The sequence below is a fragment of the Harpia harpyja genome, chromosome 13 (genome assembly GCF_026419915.1).
Source record: "Harpia harpyja isolate bHarHar1 chromosome 13, bHarHar1 primary haplotype, whole genome shotgun sequence".
Classification (NCBI taxonomy): domain Eukaryota; kingdom Metazoa; phylum Chordata; class Aves; order Accipitriformes; family Accipitridae; genus Harpia; species Harpia harpyja.
This window is the reverse complement of record NC_068952.1, coordinates 9,527,490-9,545,795: the sequence shown is the minus strand read 5'-3', so window position 1 is coordinate 9,545,795 and position 18,306 is coordinate 9,527,490. Positions and strand designations below refer to the sequence as shown.

Below are 18,306 nucleotides of genomic sequence, written 5' to 3'. Positions count from 1 at the left end.
TTTTCCTTACATGACTTCTAGCTTTGTAACAAACACTATTCTCCTAATAGAGTCACAGAAAGATGGCAAGCAAGGACTATCTTTTGGAATTATTTTCTGACTTTCTGGTGAGGTCCTTTTACTTGTGCTTCTTTCCCACTTGTGCACATGCCTTTTTCTTGTACTATGTCATTTGACACAAAGCTCTGACAGCTATAGTTCTTGAAGATCTCCTTGAAGTCATCAATTCTCCACTTACATCTATCTTGCATCTTCAGCTGCCTCACCAGTATCTCTTTCTAGATAACCTTTCTTCTCATGTAACTTAAAAACAAATTCATCTTTCCCTGTATCCTCCCTTTTTCATTAGTTCCTCTAGCATCTATATTAATCAATGCTGCAACCCTAGCATATTTTCTAATTCTTTTGTTTCCTTTTATTCCCTCCTTACCTGTCTGCAGCACATGCCAACATGCTGCGAGTTTCATTTCTACATTATCTCCAGAATCCGTGTCTTTGAATTCCCATTGTGAAAAGTCCTGTCAAGATGCAATAAGCTGTTGCATTGACTACTATAATTCCACGTAAAAGATTCCCATGGTCATCCCATTGGAATCTAGTCAAATTACTAACACCATTTGTTTCCAATTCCTGGCTTCCTATTAAGCCACACTAAGATTTCATATCCTGACATTCCAAGCCTTCTAAAGTTTGGAAATTTCCACATCTAATTTCTTTCCTATGCTTTCATTGTTCTAACTCATAATAGTTTTAACTTATATTTGGAACTCTCTTTCCTTCTTCAGTCATGTCGTCTTCTTTTTCATATTTCTCTTCTTTAAATTCCTTCCTAAGAAACTAGCTAAAAGGTTGAAGTCCTCTACTTTCACCCTGTAAGATCAGCTCATATTCATTAAAAAAATTCTACAGGCAAGGAGTGTATCTGTCACCATTATTGATGCTATCACTGTTCAGGTAATAACTAAAATATTTTGTATCGGTCATAAAACAATGTATTTTAACTAGATCTCATCCTTAATATATGTTTCCTATTAATTCAATTTATATTTATCATGATAATATTGACCACAGTTAATTTATTTAATATTCATGTAGATATACAATTTTATGCATAGCTACAGGATTTTTGTTATAATTATCATTAAAGCATTATCTATATATTTCACCTACAATGGAAGAAGTCCATGACATGCTGACATGGATATTCAGTATTGTATGGGAATAAGAAGTACAGTCTCCCAAACCTTACATCATCTACAAGTTGCAATACTCTTTGTATTTGTTATCTTCATAATATGCAACTAATGTAGATTATATTGTTCTGCACTATTATTTAACTATGTAGAATTAATAAATGAAAAACCTGGTGAAAAAGATCACAAACTGCAACAGTAAGACATATTTAGAAGAATTTTTCTGCTTTGGTACTGAATTACCTTGCTGACAAGTATTATTACTTTTTATATTTTCAGATGTGTAGATGAAGACAGAAAAATAGAGTACAAAGCTGCTGTCAAAATCCAGAGCTGGTTTCGAGGATGCAGAGTCCGAGCCTATATGAGGTAGTATATTAAGCCTATTTTAACCTGTATTTCAATCTTGATTTTTCTCCCAAAATTTCTCATGGTATTACTTGATTTTAATAAAATGGGAGCACTTGGAAAAAAACCCCAAACTGTTATTCTGCTTTTAAATAGAATTCAGTATATGCAGTGCCACTGTAAGAAATAATAATTTTTGGCTTTCAGAACTGCATACAATTAAAATGGCATGATGCTAATAAGTAGCATGGAAATAATCCATCTTCAGAGTAGTTAAACAGTATTGTTTAAGAAATCTTGGCATGACTGGAAAAAAAAAAAAAGACGTCCCTCAGATATGCTGTTTGCAGAGACTTTTCTTACCACTGTTATTGTGGACATTATAGAAAAATTGCCTAGTGAGTGTATGGTAACTGGACTCTTATTGTAAAAAATTAAATTCTACTGCTGGATTTGACAAGGTCATTTAAAAAAATACTTGTTTACATAATTTTTTCCATTTATAAAACATAAATCATGTACAATTACCTTCTTCTGTAAAATGTTGTATCAACATTGATATAAATATTTTGGAAACACTACGGTTGGTCCCTTCTCCCAGGAGGCCCTCCTCCTTTTTTTATGATAATAAGCCCAATTGGTCAAAGTCATATGCTTGAATTTCTGTATCTTCATAAAAATTAAGGCTATGAGGGAGAGGGTTTGTTACATCTTCTAGTTTGACCTCTTGCCTGTCACAAGTCATTATGTATCATCCTTACTGTATCAAGCCTAATGAATCATTAGGTTAAATAACATTAATCACTTAATGACCAATATTTCTCTCCTAAAAAGATAGGCTACAGCTATTATGTGCACTTGTGTCCTGGTTTCAGCTGGGATAAAGTTAGTTTTCTTTCTAGTAGATGGTATAGTGTTATGGTTTGGGTTCAGTAGGAGAAGAATGTTGATAACACACTGACGTTTTCAGTTGTTGCCAAGTAATGTTTAGACTAAGCCAATGATTTTTCAGCTTCTCATGCCCAGCCAGAAAGAAGGCTGGAGGGACACAAGAAGTTGGGAGGGACACAGCCAAGACAGCTGACCCGAACTGGCCAAAGGGATATTCCATACCATGTGACATCATGCCTAGTATATAAACTGGGGGGAGTTGGCCTGGGGGGGCAGGCTTGGGAGCTAACTGGGCACTGGTTGGCGAGCAATTGCATTGTGCATCACTTATTTTGTATATTCCAATCCTTTTATTATTATTATTGTCATTTTGTTATTGTTGTTGTTATCATTATTATTTTCTTCCTTTCCGTCCTTTTAAACTGTTCTTATCTCAACTCACAAGTTTTACCTTTTTTTTTCCCGATTCTCTTCCCCATCCTACTGGGTGGGGAGGAGGGAGTGAGCGGCTGCGTGGTGCTTAGTTACAGGCTGGTGTTAAACCACGACAACTTGTTAAAAAAGGCACTGGCAAAATGTTTTTCATTGCTGGTTCAAGTGTGTTGTCACATGATGCTACCATCACATGCAAGTGTTCAGCAGGCAAGCAAACATGGTATTTCAGCCCTCCAAGGAATATCAGCTATGCCGTCCCTGTCAAAAACCCCTACAAAGACAGAGGATTGGTTAGTGCCCCTCTGTTTCCAGCACACGAGTAACAACACGCTGCAGAAGAAAGTGAAAACCCAGGTGTCTGCCAATCTATTCTGTAGGAAAATGATCTTCCACACGCACATTTGTATTTAGTAATGACCAATGTAAGAAGAACAATGTAATTATAATGAGCATGTAAGAAGAGCTAAATCAGCTAAGTGTAGAAGAGGATTTTCTCTGCAACAGTGTACAGAGTGATCCTGTTCAGTGTCCTCTTTCCAAAGATGGATGTGGTGTCTGACTTAGGAGCCCAGGCTGAATATAGGCAGTTGTTAGTGTTCTGTATTACCCTCTCATTTAGGTCTTTTGAACTATCTGCTGGAAAAAACTGCCTCCACTGAGTTACTCTAGCTGTACTGCAAGGCTTCTAAATTTGATGTCTGTAGTTGAGTGGTATGAATGCTCCCCTATACAGCTTTTTCTAGGCAGTCCCAAAGTAATGTTTGCATTATTTTCTGCAAAATTGATGTGAGACAGACAATTACAGAACTTTCAGTAGCATAATAAAGTATATATAATAAGGACAGAGTAAAGATTTAGTTACAATTAAGCTAGGTGTAATTAATAAAAGCAAAAAAGTAGTCTAAAATTTCCAGATATCTGTGGGTTTTGTCAAGTATTTAAAAATGGTAAAGCTGTGAAAATGTTGCATGTGACTGAAAAAATTCTGAACTGGTCAGATATGTTGGTTAAAACCATTTATGAAAATACAATCATCTATCATGCAAATTACATCCGTAAGGTTATTTCATTAAACTTTTGTAATGATAACTGAAATAGCATATAGGTAAGTTTGCAGTAACCCATTTTTCCCAAAAGCAAAGTATGTGTGTATATATCAATATATGTATATATTGCATTATAAGTGTGTATGTGTGTGCATATGTATATATACATACATTTATATGTATTAAGTATGTTTGCAGTGGCCATCTGTTTGGAATAAGTATGGATATAATACATTATACATTATTTTTAATATTAGGAAAAAATAATCTTGTATTGTAAAGTCTCAATAATTATTTTGGTAATATATTTCATTTTAGATATCTGAACAAAATGGTGATTTTTATACAGAAGTGGTGGAGAGGTTATCGAAGCAGAAGATACTTCAGAAAAATGGTGGAGGTAGAAAATTAATTTTAAAAATTTTGTTTGGTTATTTATAGAATACATATGAAGTAATTCATTCACTCGTCTTGAAATTAAAAAGCTGAAACTTGATCCTTTATACACACAGACACATACTTAACTGTACTATGATGAAAAGCACCATTAATTTCAGTAAGCCTACTCATAACGGTCAAGTTAAGTCAGTGTTTAAGTGTTTGCAGCTCTGGTGTATTAGTCCCCAATCTGGCAATGAGATCTGCTCGTGCAGAAGCCTGCCCGCATGATGCTAATTGCAGAATTGGAGCTTTTTTTTAAGATGCTTTTTTTCCTGGCAGAACTTTTAATTCTGAAAATAAAATAAGCCCATGTATCTACACATTGCTCTTCTATGTTTTAGTGGTTTAAATTTCTTACTTAATGAACCTTGAAGTATTTGAGGTTTTGCCTTAAGGCACACAGCAGATCACAGTCAATCTAATTCCCTTGATGGACTTGAAGATAGCAAAAGTGTATGATAGCACACAAGCTAAAACCTCTCTTAACAGGTTTAGGAGATTAAGAAGAAACTAATTTGATTTTAACATAAAATAATTAAGTTTTTAATTTGTAGTTTACTTCAATAATTTATCAATTTATGTTAATATTTTACATTAGTTTTAAACTTGTTAGGCATTTATTCTTGATTAATTTTGTTAAAGTTAAATTGTTGTGTTTTGGTCAAAACTGACAAGTCAAGAAAAAGCAAAAAAAAAAAGAGATATAACAACTCATAAATTACAAGCTAAAGTCCATACCTCCTACTAAACTATGTTTTCAAGTAACGGAACTTGTATGCCTGAAAGCTTGTCTATTTTTCCCTCATGTCTCAGTAATCTAATTAAAGTTTTCATCTCTCCCAATTTACCTGGTTTAACTAATAAATTATGAGTCATCTTTTCAGACTATCATTTTCAGTCCACCTTCTAAACCACTAATTTTTAATACAGGACAGATATGGTTGGATTGGGTTCTGCGTTAAAAAAAGTGAGACTTCAGTTGAATTTTGTCCCTGAGTTTAGGGAAGGTTTGTTTAATCTAGAAAAGCTTCTGTAGAAGAGGAGAGACATGATAATGTTAGTGTATGTTAACATTTGTTAATGAAAAGAGAGGATCCATGCAACCACTGGGAAAAGGGAAGGAAGAAATCAACTTCATGTGAAACACTGACACATCCTGCCAAAAGATGTTGTGGAACTCCCTCTACTGCAGGTTTTTAAGAGCAGGTTAGACAAATGCTTATCATGGATGACTTAGATATGCTTCAGGCAATGTTTTAGGTGAAGTCATCTCATGATGTCCCCTCCAGTTCTACATTTTTTCACAGTTGAAACATTATAGAGTGGTGAATTTAACTTCAGAAACAAGGCGATTTATGTGTTTCTGTGGTTTTTTTCAAGATGAGAATAAGAACCATGTCAGTTTTTGGCATCTGATCATTAGGTGTTTAAGAGGGCGTAAGCAGGACAAATATCTGATGGCATCCATTTTACATATTTTTCAATTCCCCCAAATTGTAAGGAGCTATCTTTTGGCCACTCCATGTTCAAATGCTAATTTCTTTGTCGATAGTAATCAGTTTCCTATTTTAAACAGAATGATGTCTCTTCAGAGATTTATTTTTATATATAAAGGTTGTAAAAACCATGGTGCCTGGATAAGATACAAAATGAACACATCACCACCGTGCCTACTGTCCATTGCACTGTTCTGAGTGGTGCCCTATAGGTGAGATGGCAAGATAATTCTTCCCAGAGAACCCACTTGCAACGGCATTTGGAATTGGTGCCCAGTGACAGGATGAGAGGCAGTGGGCACAAACTGAAATACCACTCAAAGATGAGAAAGATTTTTTTTTTTTTTTTTACTGTGAGGGTGGTCAAATACTGCAATGGGTTGCCCAAAGAGTGCAAGGTGTGCTTGTGGAGTCTCCATCCTTGGAGATACTCAAAACCCAACTGAACAAGGCCCTGCACAACTTGCTGTAATTGACCCTGCGTTGAGCAATGGTTTGGAGCTCCGGAGGTCCCTGCCAACCTCAATTGTTCTACGTGTCTATGAAATGGAAGGTCTTTTACCTCATCTCTTTATTACCTCTTTCTTCTTTTGCCCTCTCTTCTTAAAAAACCACTGACAGTTACATTTTAAGATAAAAAGTATTTCAAATTAGCACAGATTTCCTGTAATAACCAAGCTGAGATAGCTAGCATCAGCTAACCCCCTCAGCTTTCCATTCTTGAAATATATTTCTGAAAATAAAAATAAAAAATGCTTTTACCAATAAAGCCTGGTTCATATGTAGTTCTTCAAATAGACATAACTGACAAGCCCTTGCCAAATCTGAAGTCTGTGGAATAATGCAGGACAAAAAATTGTGCAAGCCCACACTTAATACACACATTCCAAATCAGACCATGAAATCATCCAGTTTGTGGATTCCAGTTCTTATCTAATATTAGTCAGGGCTGTAGTGAAACAGAGTCTTACCAGCAAGCTTACAAATTGTACAGCAATCAGCATAGAAAACCACCGTTTTCCCTCAAATACTTCACTTTGTGCTTGCCATCTCTTTGATTGGAGAGGACTAAATAGGACAGCTTGATTGGAAGCTAACCTGAAAGCCATACAAGTAGCAGAAAAAAAGGCACCTTTTTCTCTCTTTTAGACCACTATATTCAGTATTGTATATTTTGGGGTGGACTTAAGTATAAACTTCAAGTTCATTCCCTATATTCATTGTTATACTGTCTTTACTTATTTAATGGCTGAATTTGGAATATTTTAAAAAGAAACAAAAATCTTCTCAGCAGCTTAATGCAACTTTTAAGTTAAAGGATCAGTTAATGTTTGCATTGAACTCTTGCTAATAACTGTTGTAATGACTCCTGATTATGAAATGCAATGATACATTTGACATGATAGTTCCTTAAATACAAAAAAATTGCTCACTTTAAAATTTGTCCTCTGATAATGATTGGATTGGTATCTGCTGCCAGCAAACAAGGCAAAGCATATGCACAAAATACCCATGATTACTTGATAATAAATCATTTTAATGATTATATTCAAAATTGTGAAATGTGAGTGGTACTGATGCGGAAAATAACAAAGGCTGAGGCTCATCAGATTGGCTGCCCATATGTGCATCGCTACTAGTATTTCATTTGTTACTCCGCTAGTGCCTCTTCCTTTGATTGTTAAAATACATTAAGTTAAAAAAAAATACTATTGCTGGTGTTTATGACTCAAGTTATGTGCCTTTCTATATTCTAAATATAGGTGCTTTGGTATAAAGCTTTGTTTCCTAATATTAATCTCAAGCTAAAATTAAGAACTGCGCTCCTGCAGTTTTCTTAATAACTTAGTTACATTGGTTGTACTGGATTCTGAAAGTCTTGCATGACCTGCAGGAAAGTGTGAATTTTAAAACCAGGCAAACACCAGAACATGAATCAAACTGTACGTCACTGTTTCTTTTTACAATATTTCTCAAAGTCAAGAAATCACGTGTTAAAGCAAAGAGAATTGTAACATTTTATTGTTATATGAAGTTGGCATGCATGATGGTCATATTTTCAGCTCACTTCGGAAGAAGATGCAGTTGAAAAAAGTGAATATTTTATGTGATGTAGTTTGGCGACACTCTAAATAGTTTAGTTTCAACTCAGTAATCAGTTTTAAATAGTCCCAGTCCAATAGGAATTAGGCAAATTTCTATTTGCTCTATAAAAAAATAAAGTGCTTGTTCCCAACTTAGACCATGTGTTAGTTCCTTCTCTCAGTCTACTCTCAATGAAATTTCTGGTTCTCCTTTGAATTTGTCACTTTGTATTAACTATTTAAAGAAAAAGAAAACACCAGACAGGATCAGATCACATGGGTAGGTGATCCCCAAACATGTTTTTAAACAGAAAAGGAGAAAGTAGTACAACAGTTTATACACAAAAGGCTTCAAATATATTTTGGAATCATAGACTTAAACTAGTAGGGAGACCTGTATATTAGCATCAGAGATAAATACAAAGGTTCAGAAGTGGAGGTGGTGCATGTGGGTGAGATGGCAAGATAATTCCTCCCAGAGAGTCAACCTTGTAGTGTCACCTTGGAATTGACACCCCATGAAAGAATGAGAAGCAATGCAATGGGGACAAGCTGAAATGCAGGAAATTCCACTTAAGGATAAGACAGGAGTCTTCTGGGCAAGAAGGTCCCAGTTCAGGAAAGAATCTTTTCTTTACTAGGAAAGCACATAAAAACAGTCTTGGGTAGAAGTACTAACTTATGGCTTTGCTTTTGTGAATAGGGATGAACACATTCTCCCATCACTTGCAATAGCAGAACTAGTACATATTATTCTAATCAGGACTAGAACACAGGGCAAATCCATTTGCAGAGAACCTAGATGGTGACACAGGCTTTGGCTTTTGGCTCAAGGATAAGTTTGTAAGACACTTATATGAGCAGTTCTTCATTTGGCTGACTTGTGATTTAGAACAACATTGAGTAAAAGCTGGAATGCATCATTTCCTTTTTATTGTGAGTGACCTTGTTAAGTAGTGGTAGGGTAAGGCCTGGATTTCTCACACCTAAGTGAGGTATGCAAGTTAGGACCCTAGTTGCCATTGACTATCTCTGTAAATAGTAGACAGAGATGCAATTGCAGAACTCTTCAATATTTTGCCAAGCTCAGAGTGAAAGTGGTCCCACTGTCTTTCAGTGTTGATGATGTAAAGAGCATACCGATGTTAGGTCTCCAATTTAGATTCTTCAGTGAAATGGGATGGATTCAGACCTAAGTGCTCATAGCCTTCAAATATGAGAAGAATAAAAACTTAGCAATTTCCATTCTATTTGGTGGCGCAGCAACTCTTATGTTCCCTTCCAAAGAAAGAAAAGATGAGCTGCAAAGCAAGATTGTATCAATTTAATCAAGCGGTTTAGGAATATACTTAGACCTGGCAACCATTATTCCATTCCAGTATTAGCTATCTACAGTTAGTATCACTCAGAAAACATTTATGGAGACAAAAGGGGAGATAGAGTCCACTATTTATTCTAATTTAAACCTTTGGGGTGGAGATTCCCTCAAATATATATTTGTATAAGTGTGTGTGTATACAGCTACACATATACGTGAAACTTTTGAAATTTAGCAGTCCTGCATTCTTCTTTCATATAAGAAATATCTTTTCTACTGTTTCCATTATTAGTAGATTGGTACTATATTAAAGTGAGCATTTAAAATGCACCTTAATTAAACTGCAGGAATTATGCCTTGCTTAATGTAATGAAGAAAGAGAATTTAAAATGAAGTAGCATCATTGTGTTCATTTGTAAATAACATATTGCAGCCAACTGTTTCTTAATTGCCCAGACTGTTGATAAATAATCCAGTCCTGCTGCTCTCCACAGACAATTTGCTTTGGATCAGACTAGGCAATTCAAATAACACTAATTACAGTGAAACCCTTTTATAGTGAATTCCTGTTTGCCATGGGGGAGAAAATCACTATATCAGGGGAAAGCACTTTTGCCTTTGATTTGTGTCTAAAACATGAGAAACGCATAAAAGCTGCATGTTGTGCTAAATAAAGGACATACTCTTGCATTCAAAGTACTTATATTTTACTTTTTATGATACAATTGTGAATTATGTTCATTTTGCATTTGTAATTAGAGGGCGGAACAGATGTGAAAGCTTAGTTTAAAGTGATGTATCCATTAAAATAACCTATGCTGCCAAGTGATTGCTTAGTATAATAGGGGATTCGTTCACTATGAGAGGAATTTTACTTTATTGGAAGGAAACCAGGACTTCAGGAAATGTTTTCTATATCAGGGGATTCACTGTAACATGGTATCATTGTATTTATGATTTTATGGTGTTAAAATGAATATTAAATGAAACAAAATTCCCAAGGATTACTCGGGAGGCAGCTAAGTACATAACATTTAGTACAGATGGTTGGAAGGCACAATTTTGCTCCATCACTGCATCCGTATCCTTGAACGATTTCGACTGAAGACAGCATTTCTTTGAATTTTTCATTAAACCAGACGTCTTGAAATATGAATTCCTTTTATGTTTCTGTGAGTTTTGGCTAAAAGAACCCCAGTGAATAAATCATACAATACTACGTGTCACCAGCACTTGTGAATATTTCTGCTTTGTTATTCTACTCTCAGTAGAGCACCATTGATTATCAAACTCAGCGGAGAGCATTTTATGATCATATATCTCCATTAGCTCCTAGTTTGACTACCATAGATTTTTCTGGTTAAGCCTGCATTATGTATTAGGAAGCCTATCTCTTCAATACAAAGTTTGATTTTATTCTCTCTAAGCCTAGAACTCTTATTATGTATTATGTATAAAGATTCTTACCTTTTATATGTAAAAATAGGAGCACTGTCTTTGTGTAACTGAAATATATGCCATCTTTTTTTTCCTTGATTCACAGACAGCATATTTTATTATGAAGATGAATTTCTACAATGAAATGGCTGTCAGGGTAAATATTTCTTCACTTGTTAAACAAATGAAAAGTCAATTGTGCTCCGAATTTGCTTTTAATAAAATGAGCAAACCAGAATAATATACACTTGATTGATATGCTGATGGCAACAGCGGGAAATAGTACATAGTTAAAAATTAAAGTTACACTCAGTAGTCTGGGTTGTATTTGAAAACTATAGCTGAATTTAAGGCATCTGCGTGTGTCTTGCCCCATTTAAATGTTCATTGTACCTTACCATATACGATACTGATAAAAACCCCAAACATTCTGCCAGTGAGTATTCTCACAAAAGTAGACCTATATTTACAATTCTGACACACTATAGGGCTTTATGTTTGTTGATGTGGCTGTGCTTTTTCTTTTGTTAATACATGACATTTGATGTATTGAATCTCAAAAGAGTTACTCAGAGAGCACAGGACAATTTCATTGCCTAAACGTAGAGCTGGAACTGCACTGATCTCATTGATGATGAGTGAATTTTTCCAGATGAAGAAGAGTATAAACAGTCCTTGAACTGTAATAAATATACAGCAAATGAAGTTTGTTATGGGGAAAACTGCAAAATATATTTAACTAGAAATTAGCATTTTTTTCCTGAACTTTGGAACTGCACTTAAATATGTAAAACAAACATGGGAAGGACATGAGAGAATTCTTGGGATGAAATCTTTTTGTCTTACTGAATTCTTTTATTTTGCAGAATAAACCTGATTTACTTTAGAGGCCTATGTCTTTTTAGGCAAGGCATCTTACCCTTTGAAGTCTACCAAATGTAGGAATGTGGCGGGGATGGAGGGTAACCTAAGGAAGCCCCTGTAAAGTAGGAAGATTCTCAGAATGGATTTTAATTTTGTGGCCTTTCTAGTTCCAGAATAACTCAGACTCAAGTGAGGTGTTCCCATCAGGTTTTTGACTTAGTGCTGGTTCTCTCAAAGGCACAAAATAGAATCTTACATTTGGTGCATGTTAGAGAGCTGAAGGTGTTTGACAGCAACCTAATTCCTCAGAAATACACTTTTTGTTGTTGTTTTAGTTTATTCGTTAGTTAGCTAGTTTGAAAGTATTCCACAGTGGATAAATGCTGTATAGTCATGCAGCTGAAATCAGTGAGAAAACAAAAGATGCAAGCCAGCTCTTAAAAGTTGGCTGTGTACTTTTAAAAGGCATTTGAAGACCGAATTTCAGAGGTAATTATGTATTCTAGTCAAATGGAGTTTTGCATTTTGTCTTTCATTTTTAAAAGAAATTGAATGTGTTCCCATTCATTTGTAATGGAAATATAATGTTGAATCATTAGGTGATATAAATCTTCAAAGCACCATTTTTTCAGTCATGTCCTTTTCTTTAATGGAAATTTACATCAGTAGAAAACAATAGAACCGATCTTTATTTAGTTGCAAATGTCAGAATCCGATTCTCCTTTATCTAAATCTTGTGCAGCTGTATCTGCAGAGCAGATTTAAAATGCTACCATTCTGAAACACTGAATGGGTTTTTTTTGCTGTCATCTGTTTTTTTGAAGAACTAACCAAGGTCCAGGACAATAGAGAATAAGGCCTTTTGAGTTTCTGCACAGAAGATGTGTGGCCAGACTTTAGGTTTCCTAAGACAACAGTGCCTCATATCCACACATTGTGAGCTTGATTAATGATTAATATAATTCAGTGTTCTCAAAATATAACAATAACTGTGTATGTTTTTCTATTTCACCACTTAGTTTTGCCTCTAGTATTATTAAAATATTTATTTCACTTTATAGTCACTGATTAAAAAGCCACTTCCAGTTTTGGCAATTGAAGTGTCATTGAGGGCGTACACATGCTCATAGTTTCAAAGTCAGTCTACACCTCTGTCTCCCTGGATTGCATTTAGTTGTAACCAGAACTATTGGTTTCACCTTTTAAAATTAAATCAGAGAACTTGTTTTAATCAATTTCAGTTTTGAGTACTAGGTCAGAATATGATTCTCTCCTTTAAAACATGTAAGGTTGCTGTAAATTTTGAGCAACAAAAGTAATCCTATGGAAAAAAAAATATTTCCATGAGCAGATGGCTTTTGATATATCAAGGTTTTGCCATTTGTTTTAGTGCTTAAAATAAACATTATTTATAAGACCACTTACATTTTGATGTTACTTAATGAGGAATATGCATCATTGATTTGACTAGCTTAAGAGGTCATTTAGAACTTGCCCGTTAACAAGCTGTAATCTGCTGAGCACACAATGACTTTGTTTAAAATTATCTGTTCAGTGCTGATCAATGACAATAATTGTTTGGTACCAATCACTGTTGAAACTTGCTAATTACTTTGAAGGACATACACACTTGTCTCTTTTTTTTCAAGAATTTTTTAAACATTCACCTTGGAATTAAAAAGAAATATACTCACAACACATTATACTTCCTTACAAAAACAAACATTTAGAACTTTCACATTGAGAATATGAAAATCATCAGAAACTTTGTGTAAAACGTTCTTTTCCAAAAAGAATAGTATTCAGTTTTTTGATCTCTGACATACAGTATTAGGGAAACAGAAATCTAGCATAAAATAATTTGAGATATAATGCAGTTTTTCTTACTTATGTTTCATTCAATCGCAATCAGTGAGGTCATTCTGAACAGAAAGTGGTGTAAATAAAAGTAGAATGCAGCATTTAATTGGTACACTGAGCCCATTGGAGATAATTATAGCTTTTTACAATTTGAGTCTTTTGTCTTTCAGTTTGAGTTTTGATCCTTTAACCCAGAAACATCCAGTTCTGTATTTATAACTGTGAGGTGAAGACTATCAGAAAGAGTTTCAAAGGGACAATAATCCTGCATTAATGAGCACACAGCTGTATGGGAGCCAAGTTGCTCTTGTTGAGAAATTTTGAAGCCAAACAGAAAAACAAAGCTAAGATCCTGATTCACATGCAAAGGATTTTTCTTAATCCCAGATCTCTGAAGGCATACTCATTCTTTGCTCTTTCTCTATCCCCTTTTAACCTAATAAGCTTGTGTATGAGAAAGTGGAGTTGCAAAGAGTATGAAATTTACTATCACCCAGTGCAAAGAAGCATGTCTAGTGCTTAACCTTTCTTGTTCCCATGTTCAGCTGCTCACATAACTATTATTTATTCATATTATAACAATGTCTAGAGGTCCAAGCCCTTTTTATTTAAAAAAACCCAAACAAACACCACCACATAGGTAAAAGAAAATACCAACTTTTTAACTTAGTTTTGAGTCTTATTTGAGAAGAAAGGAAAATACATGATGATGTACAAAAGGGAAATAGAAGAGTGTACTAAACTACACTAAACTACACAATAAAAGTTAATATCTTCTTATGCGTAATAGCTTTAGTGCATCATTTTATTTTATTGGTGACACGTCACTCAAAGACTTATTGAAAGCTTTCCTGTGATACTTATTCTCTTGATTCTCTTGTTAAATCTCACGTAAAGATAATAACAACTGTACCACAAGGTGCCATCAGTCGAGACTGATTGCTAGTTTTTACTTTAAAGAATAGTGTTTTGGCTTTTGTGATTGCAAAATGGTACCGAAGTATGAAAACATGCAACCCTGCCTTAGTTAGTCTTATTATAGATGGCTCCAGTGTGTTATTATTTTCTGCTTAGGAAATGGCAGGAGATGGAAAAATTGCAATAACTTTTGTCAGTTATCGCAGTGGTACAGAATTGGACTGCAGTGGAACTGGAAAGAGTAGAGAGAATTTTACCTATTACTGAAAAGCACTCCCAAGACTTGATGATGCAGACTCTGAAGTCGCTGAGTGCAAAGGTTGATTGATAGTGTGGGCAACAAGCAGCTTTTTTTTCTTTGCCTTCTTCCTGAATCAAACACAACAAAACATGACACTCTTTTTTCCTTTTTTTACATGCTTCTTTGGAATAAGAGATAGGATAAGAAAAAAAACACCACTACAAACACACGGATCGCACTCCACTTACTAAGTCATCCCTTGGTTCAGGAAAGAGAAGAGTTGGTGTAAAGGAAAAAAACCCCAACATTCCCTGTAGATACACTGAAGTGTTTAAGTTCTTGAAAAGTCTGGTAGCCAGAGGCCCACAGGAAAAGGAGAGCTTCTGGCAAATTACAACATTCTTTTCAATGCACTTAATGAAGGGGAGTAGGTTCTCACCTTGGAGTTGCTTCTGGATCATAAGACCTCAATCTTGCTTTTTTAATGTATATTCTGCCTTTCATCTGTTATGTCTCTCAAGATTTCAAAGCTGTAAAGGTCAAAGAGATGTAAGTTGGAGCAAGAGTGAAGGTAATGCAGACTGGAAGATAGAAATTGGGGGATGAATTTAGAAATGTATTGAGAAAAAAAGGAGACAAAATGCAAGGAAGGAAGTAAAAAATATTTTGCAAGAAGATAAATAAGTTTGAGGATGGAATAATGTAAAGAAGGAGGGACTAGACACTGAGAACAGAGGAAAAGATCATTAATCTATCTTTCAGATGTATTGATCTAGCATACAGTGACCTCTTATGAGAAAGAAAATGAGGAGTGAGAGCAGCCCTCAGCATGACTGAAGTAACTAGAGCAAGTTACAGCTTCCACCTGTACATAGGGATAAATATGGCTAACCAAATGGAAGTACTGATAATTTTTTACCTAATTAATACTTACTTTCCCTTCCCACAAAACAGGTAGCCAGTAAACCTGTAATCACTTCAGAAACATCATGATTAGAATTTTTAAATATCAGAGAAGGTTTAAACTGTGTTGTTGAAATAAATTCTTGGGGAATGTTGGGCTAGACTAAGCCTTTTTTTTTTTTTTTTCCTCTTTTTTTTTTAACTGATGCTTTTTAAAATACACCAAAATATGAATCTGTTCTGGTGGAAGATGCTACCTAATTTCTATTCTTAATACAACTTTAGGACTAGCTACATAGAAAGAGGTTTCCTTTTCTGGTTTAAGTTTTATCTGTTATGCAGGAGGAATAGTATTTTGTGAGAAGATTATAATCAATGTGCAACATATAGATATGCATCATCTTACAATGGAGATGAAAGAACTGCAATTTGTAAATTATGTTTCCAGAAAGCCTGATTCAGTGAGTTACTGGGAAGGCTCCTATTCAGATTAGATTATATCCAGAGCACAAAGGTGAGAGTGTAGCAGAAGATATTGGTGAGGTGGTGACTCAGTAGGGAATGCATGTTGTACCTGAGAAAAGACACCACTTCCGTTGTCTGCTTTTTTACCATTCTTAGATAGAGCAACGCCACTGGCAGTAGCAGGCACTTCTTTTCATTGTCACACCCCAATATAAACAGTGGTTTAAAACTTGATTTTTTTTTTTAATGTTGGCATTTAATAGTGAATTCATATCACCATTTAACTACAATATGTTACATCCTGACCTCATTTTCTTCATTGAAACATATTGGTGCTTCTGCTTGATATCACTTTTAAGGAAACCATATTATTTGGGAAATACAACAGATATTTGATATGCATACAAACTTTTTATTTGAAATATACTAAGCAAATATTTATTTCTTCTAGATTCAGAAAAGATGGCGAGGCTATTATGTTCGGAAATATATCCATAATTATTATGCACTGAAGAAATACCTGGAAGCCATTTCTGTGAATAACGAGATTGTCAGGTAAAGATAAATACTCCATGTGGTAAAGCATTCATTTCCTCTTCTTTTATCTGTAAAAAGTTTATGACACTAATTAAGCTATTTATTTGAGTATAGGTTCCCCTCCATTATCAAATATATATATATATATGTGTGTCATCATTCTCTTTATCCTAAGTCTGTGCGTGTTGCGCCACATTCTGTTCTCATTTATGCTGTTATGAATTCAGAATAATTTCTTTAAATTAATTAGACATGCTCTGGGTTTATACCAGTTTAATAAAACTGAATTTGGCTCTTCACCTACGCTCAGAACTCATAGATTATTATGCTTTAAATACAGTTTGTTGAACTAGATTTTTTTTTCCCCAGTATACACAAGCTAAAAAAAATTTTCATAATTTGTTTTGAAAATTGATTATTGACAATGAATGAAAGTACAGATTTGGATCTAAGTTACATGCATGAGCCATACATTGAATATTAATTGTGAAAGATACTGGTGTGGATATAGTGAAGCAGATTCTTCTCATAGTTACAGAAGAGATTCATTCTCCTATTAGATGTCTGGCTAGAACTGTTGTTGCTGTATGTTCCTACTCTATTTCTCCTATCCATCCCTTGTCTTTTCCTGTACCTAAGTTAAAAGCTCTCTAAAGTAGAGCCAGTTATTTCCCTCTAGCACATCTGATGTCCTGATCCATGACTATTTCTTCAGATAACAGTGGAAACAAACAGACAAAATACTGGGTGATCATGATCATTACTTTCTCATTGTAAGTGAAAGGTGTTGGACGAAATCCATCCCGGTTTTGCTGTTCAGAGAGCCTGAGACAAATCTTTGCTTTCTGAAGTGTAGAAATATAAGGGAGTCTTGTGAAAAAGTATTTCTTGAATTCTCGTCTAGATCACATGGCAAAGACAATTCAGCCAGAAGACTGTTACAGAAAACAGCATATGCAAGTTACATATGAAAAAAAGAATTATCCAACTTCTTTGGATGCTGCTTATTAATTCATATTATTTTTCCACAGTTATAGCTGATGCTACATCCTCTTTGTCATAGCATTATAACTTGTGCATTACATTGTTGCATATAATGGAGGATGCTGACAACCGTCTACCTCTAATCTCTCATTACTATTCATTTAAATGTATTCTATGCAGAAAGCTAGATCATAGCTGAGCAAAACCAGACTTAAAAAATCTGTCATCTTTTCAACTATACCTTCTTGTTCTAAAGTCCTTGAAATATATTCTCTTCTGGAAAAGGTAGAATCCTAGGAAGACTAGACCAAATCTTGGAAAGTAAATGAAGCCATAACTTTTCTGGTTTAAAATGAATATAACTGGATGAACTGCAGAAACACAACCTGCTTCTCTGTTCATAATACTTCTGTCACTCTTCTCCATTCCCTGCCTAAACCTGGAACAAGGCTCATAACTTGTCAGTTATGTTGACCTTTGATGTGTGTGAACACAACAAGATAGCAAGTGGTATTACTGCTGTACTGAACACAGATTGATTGGAGCTTTGTATTTTATTTCCTCACACCCACAATAGATGTCTACTGGGTACATCTAACTTCGGACGACTACAAAAATATTTGTTTTTCAGTACTTTGACATGTTCATCAAATTCCCTAGTATTTGTTCCAGGCCATTAAAAACCATAAAGCCTATGCATTGGGTAGGTATTTTAATCAAGACATACTCTTATGCTGTTTTTTTTTAACAGGTAAGGTGAGCAGTATGACTTCAGGTACATCAAAATGTGTTAAAGTTGTTCTGTGTGAGCTCTTACCTGGCAACTGGTATATTGATTTTCTGCT

General features: G+C 34.8%; 1 protein-coding gene across 2 annotated transcripts in view; it reads left to right on the top strand.

The window, feature by feature from the left end:
* Positions 1-18,306, top strand: part of SPATA17 (spermatogenesis associated 17) — a 94,391-nt gene that overhangs the window by 3,840 nt on the left and 72,245 nt on the right. Inside the window, exons 2-5 of one of the 2 annotated variants that reach the window (XM_052806188.1) lie at positions 1,473-1,562; positions 4,232-4,313; positions 10,796-10,846; positions 16,392-16,495. In XM_052806188.1, the coding sequence (XP_052662148.1) occupies positions 1,473-1,562; positions 4,232-4,313; positions 10,796-10,846; positions 16,392-16,495 (327 nt within the window). The remainder of the gene's footprint in view (positions 1-1,472; positions 1,563-4,231; positions 4,314-10,795; positions 10,847-16,391; positions 16,496-18,306) is intronic. The other variant, XM_052806189.1, reaches the window with a different exon arrangement.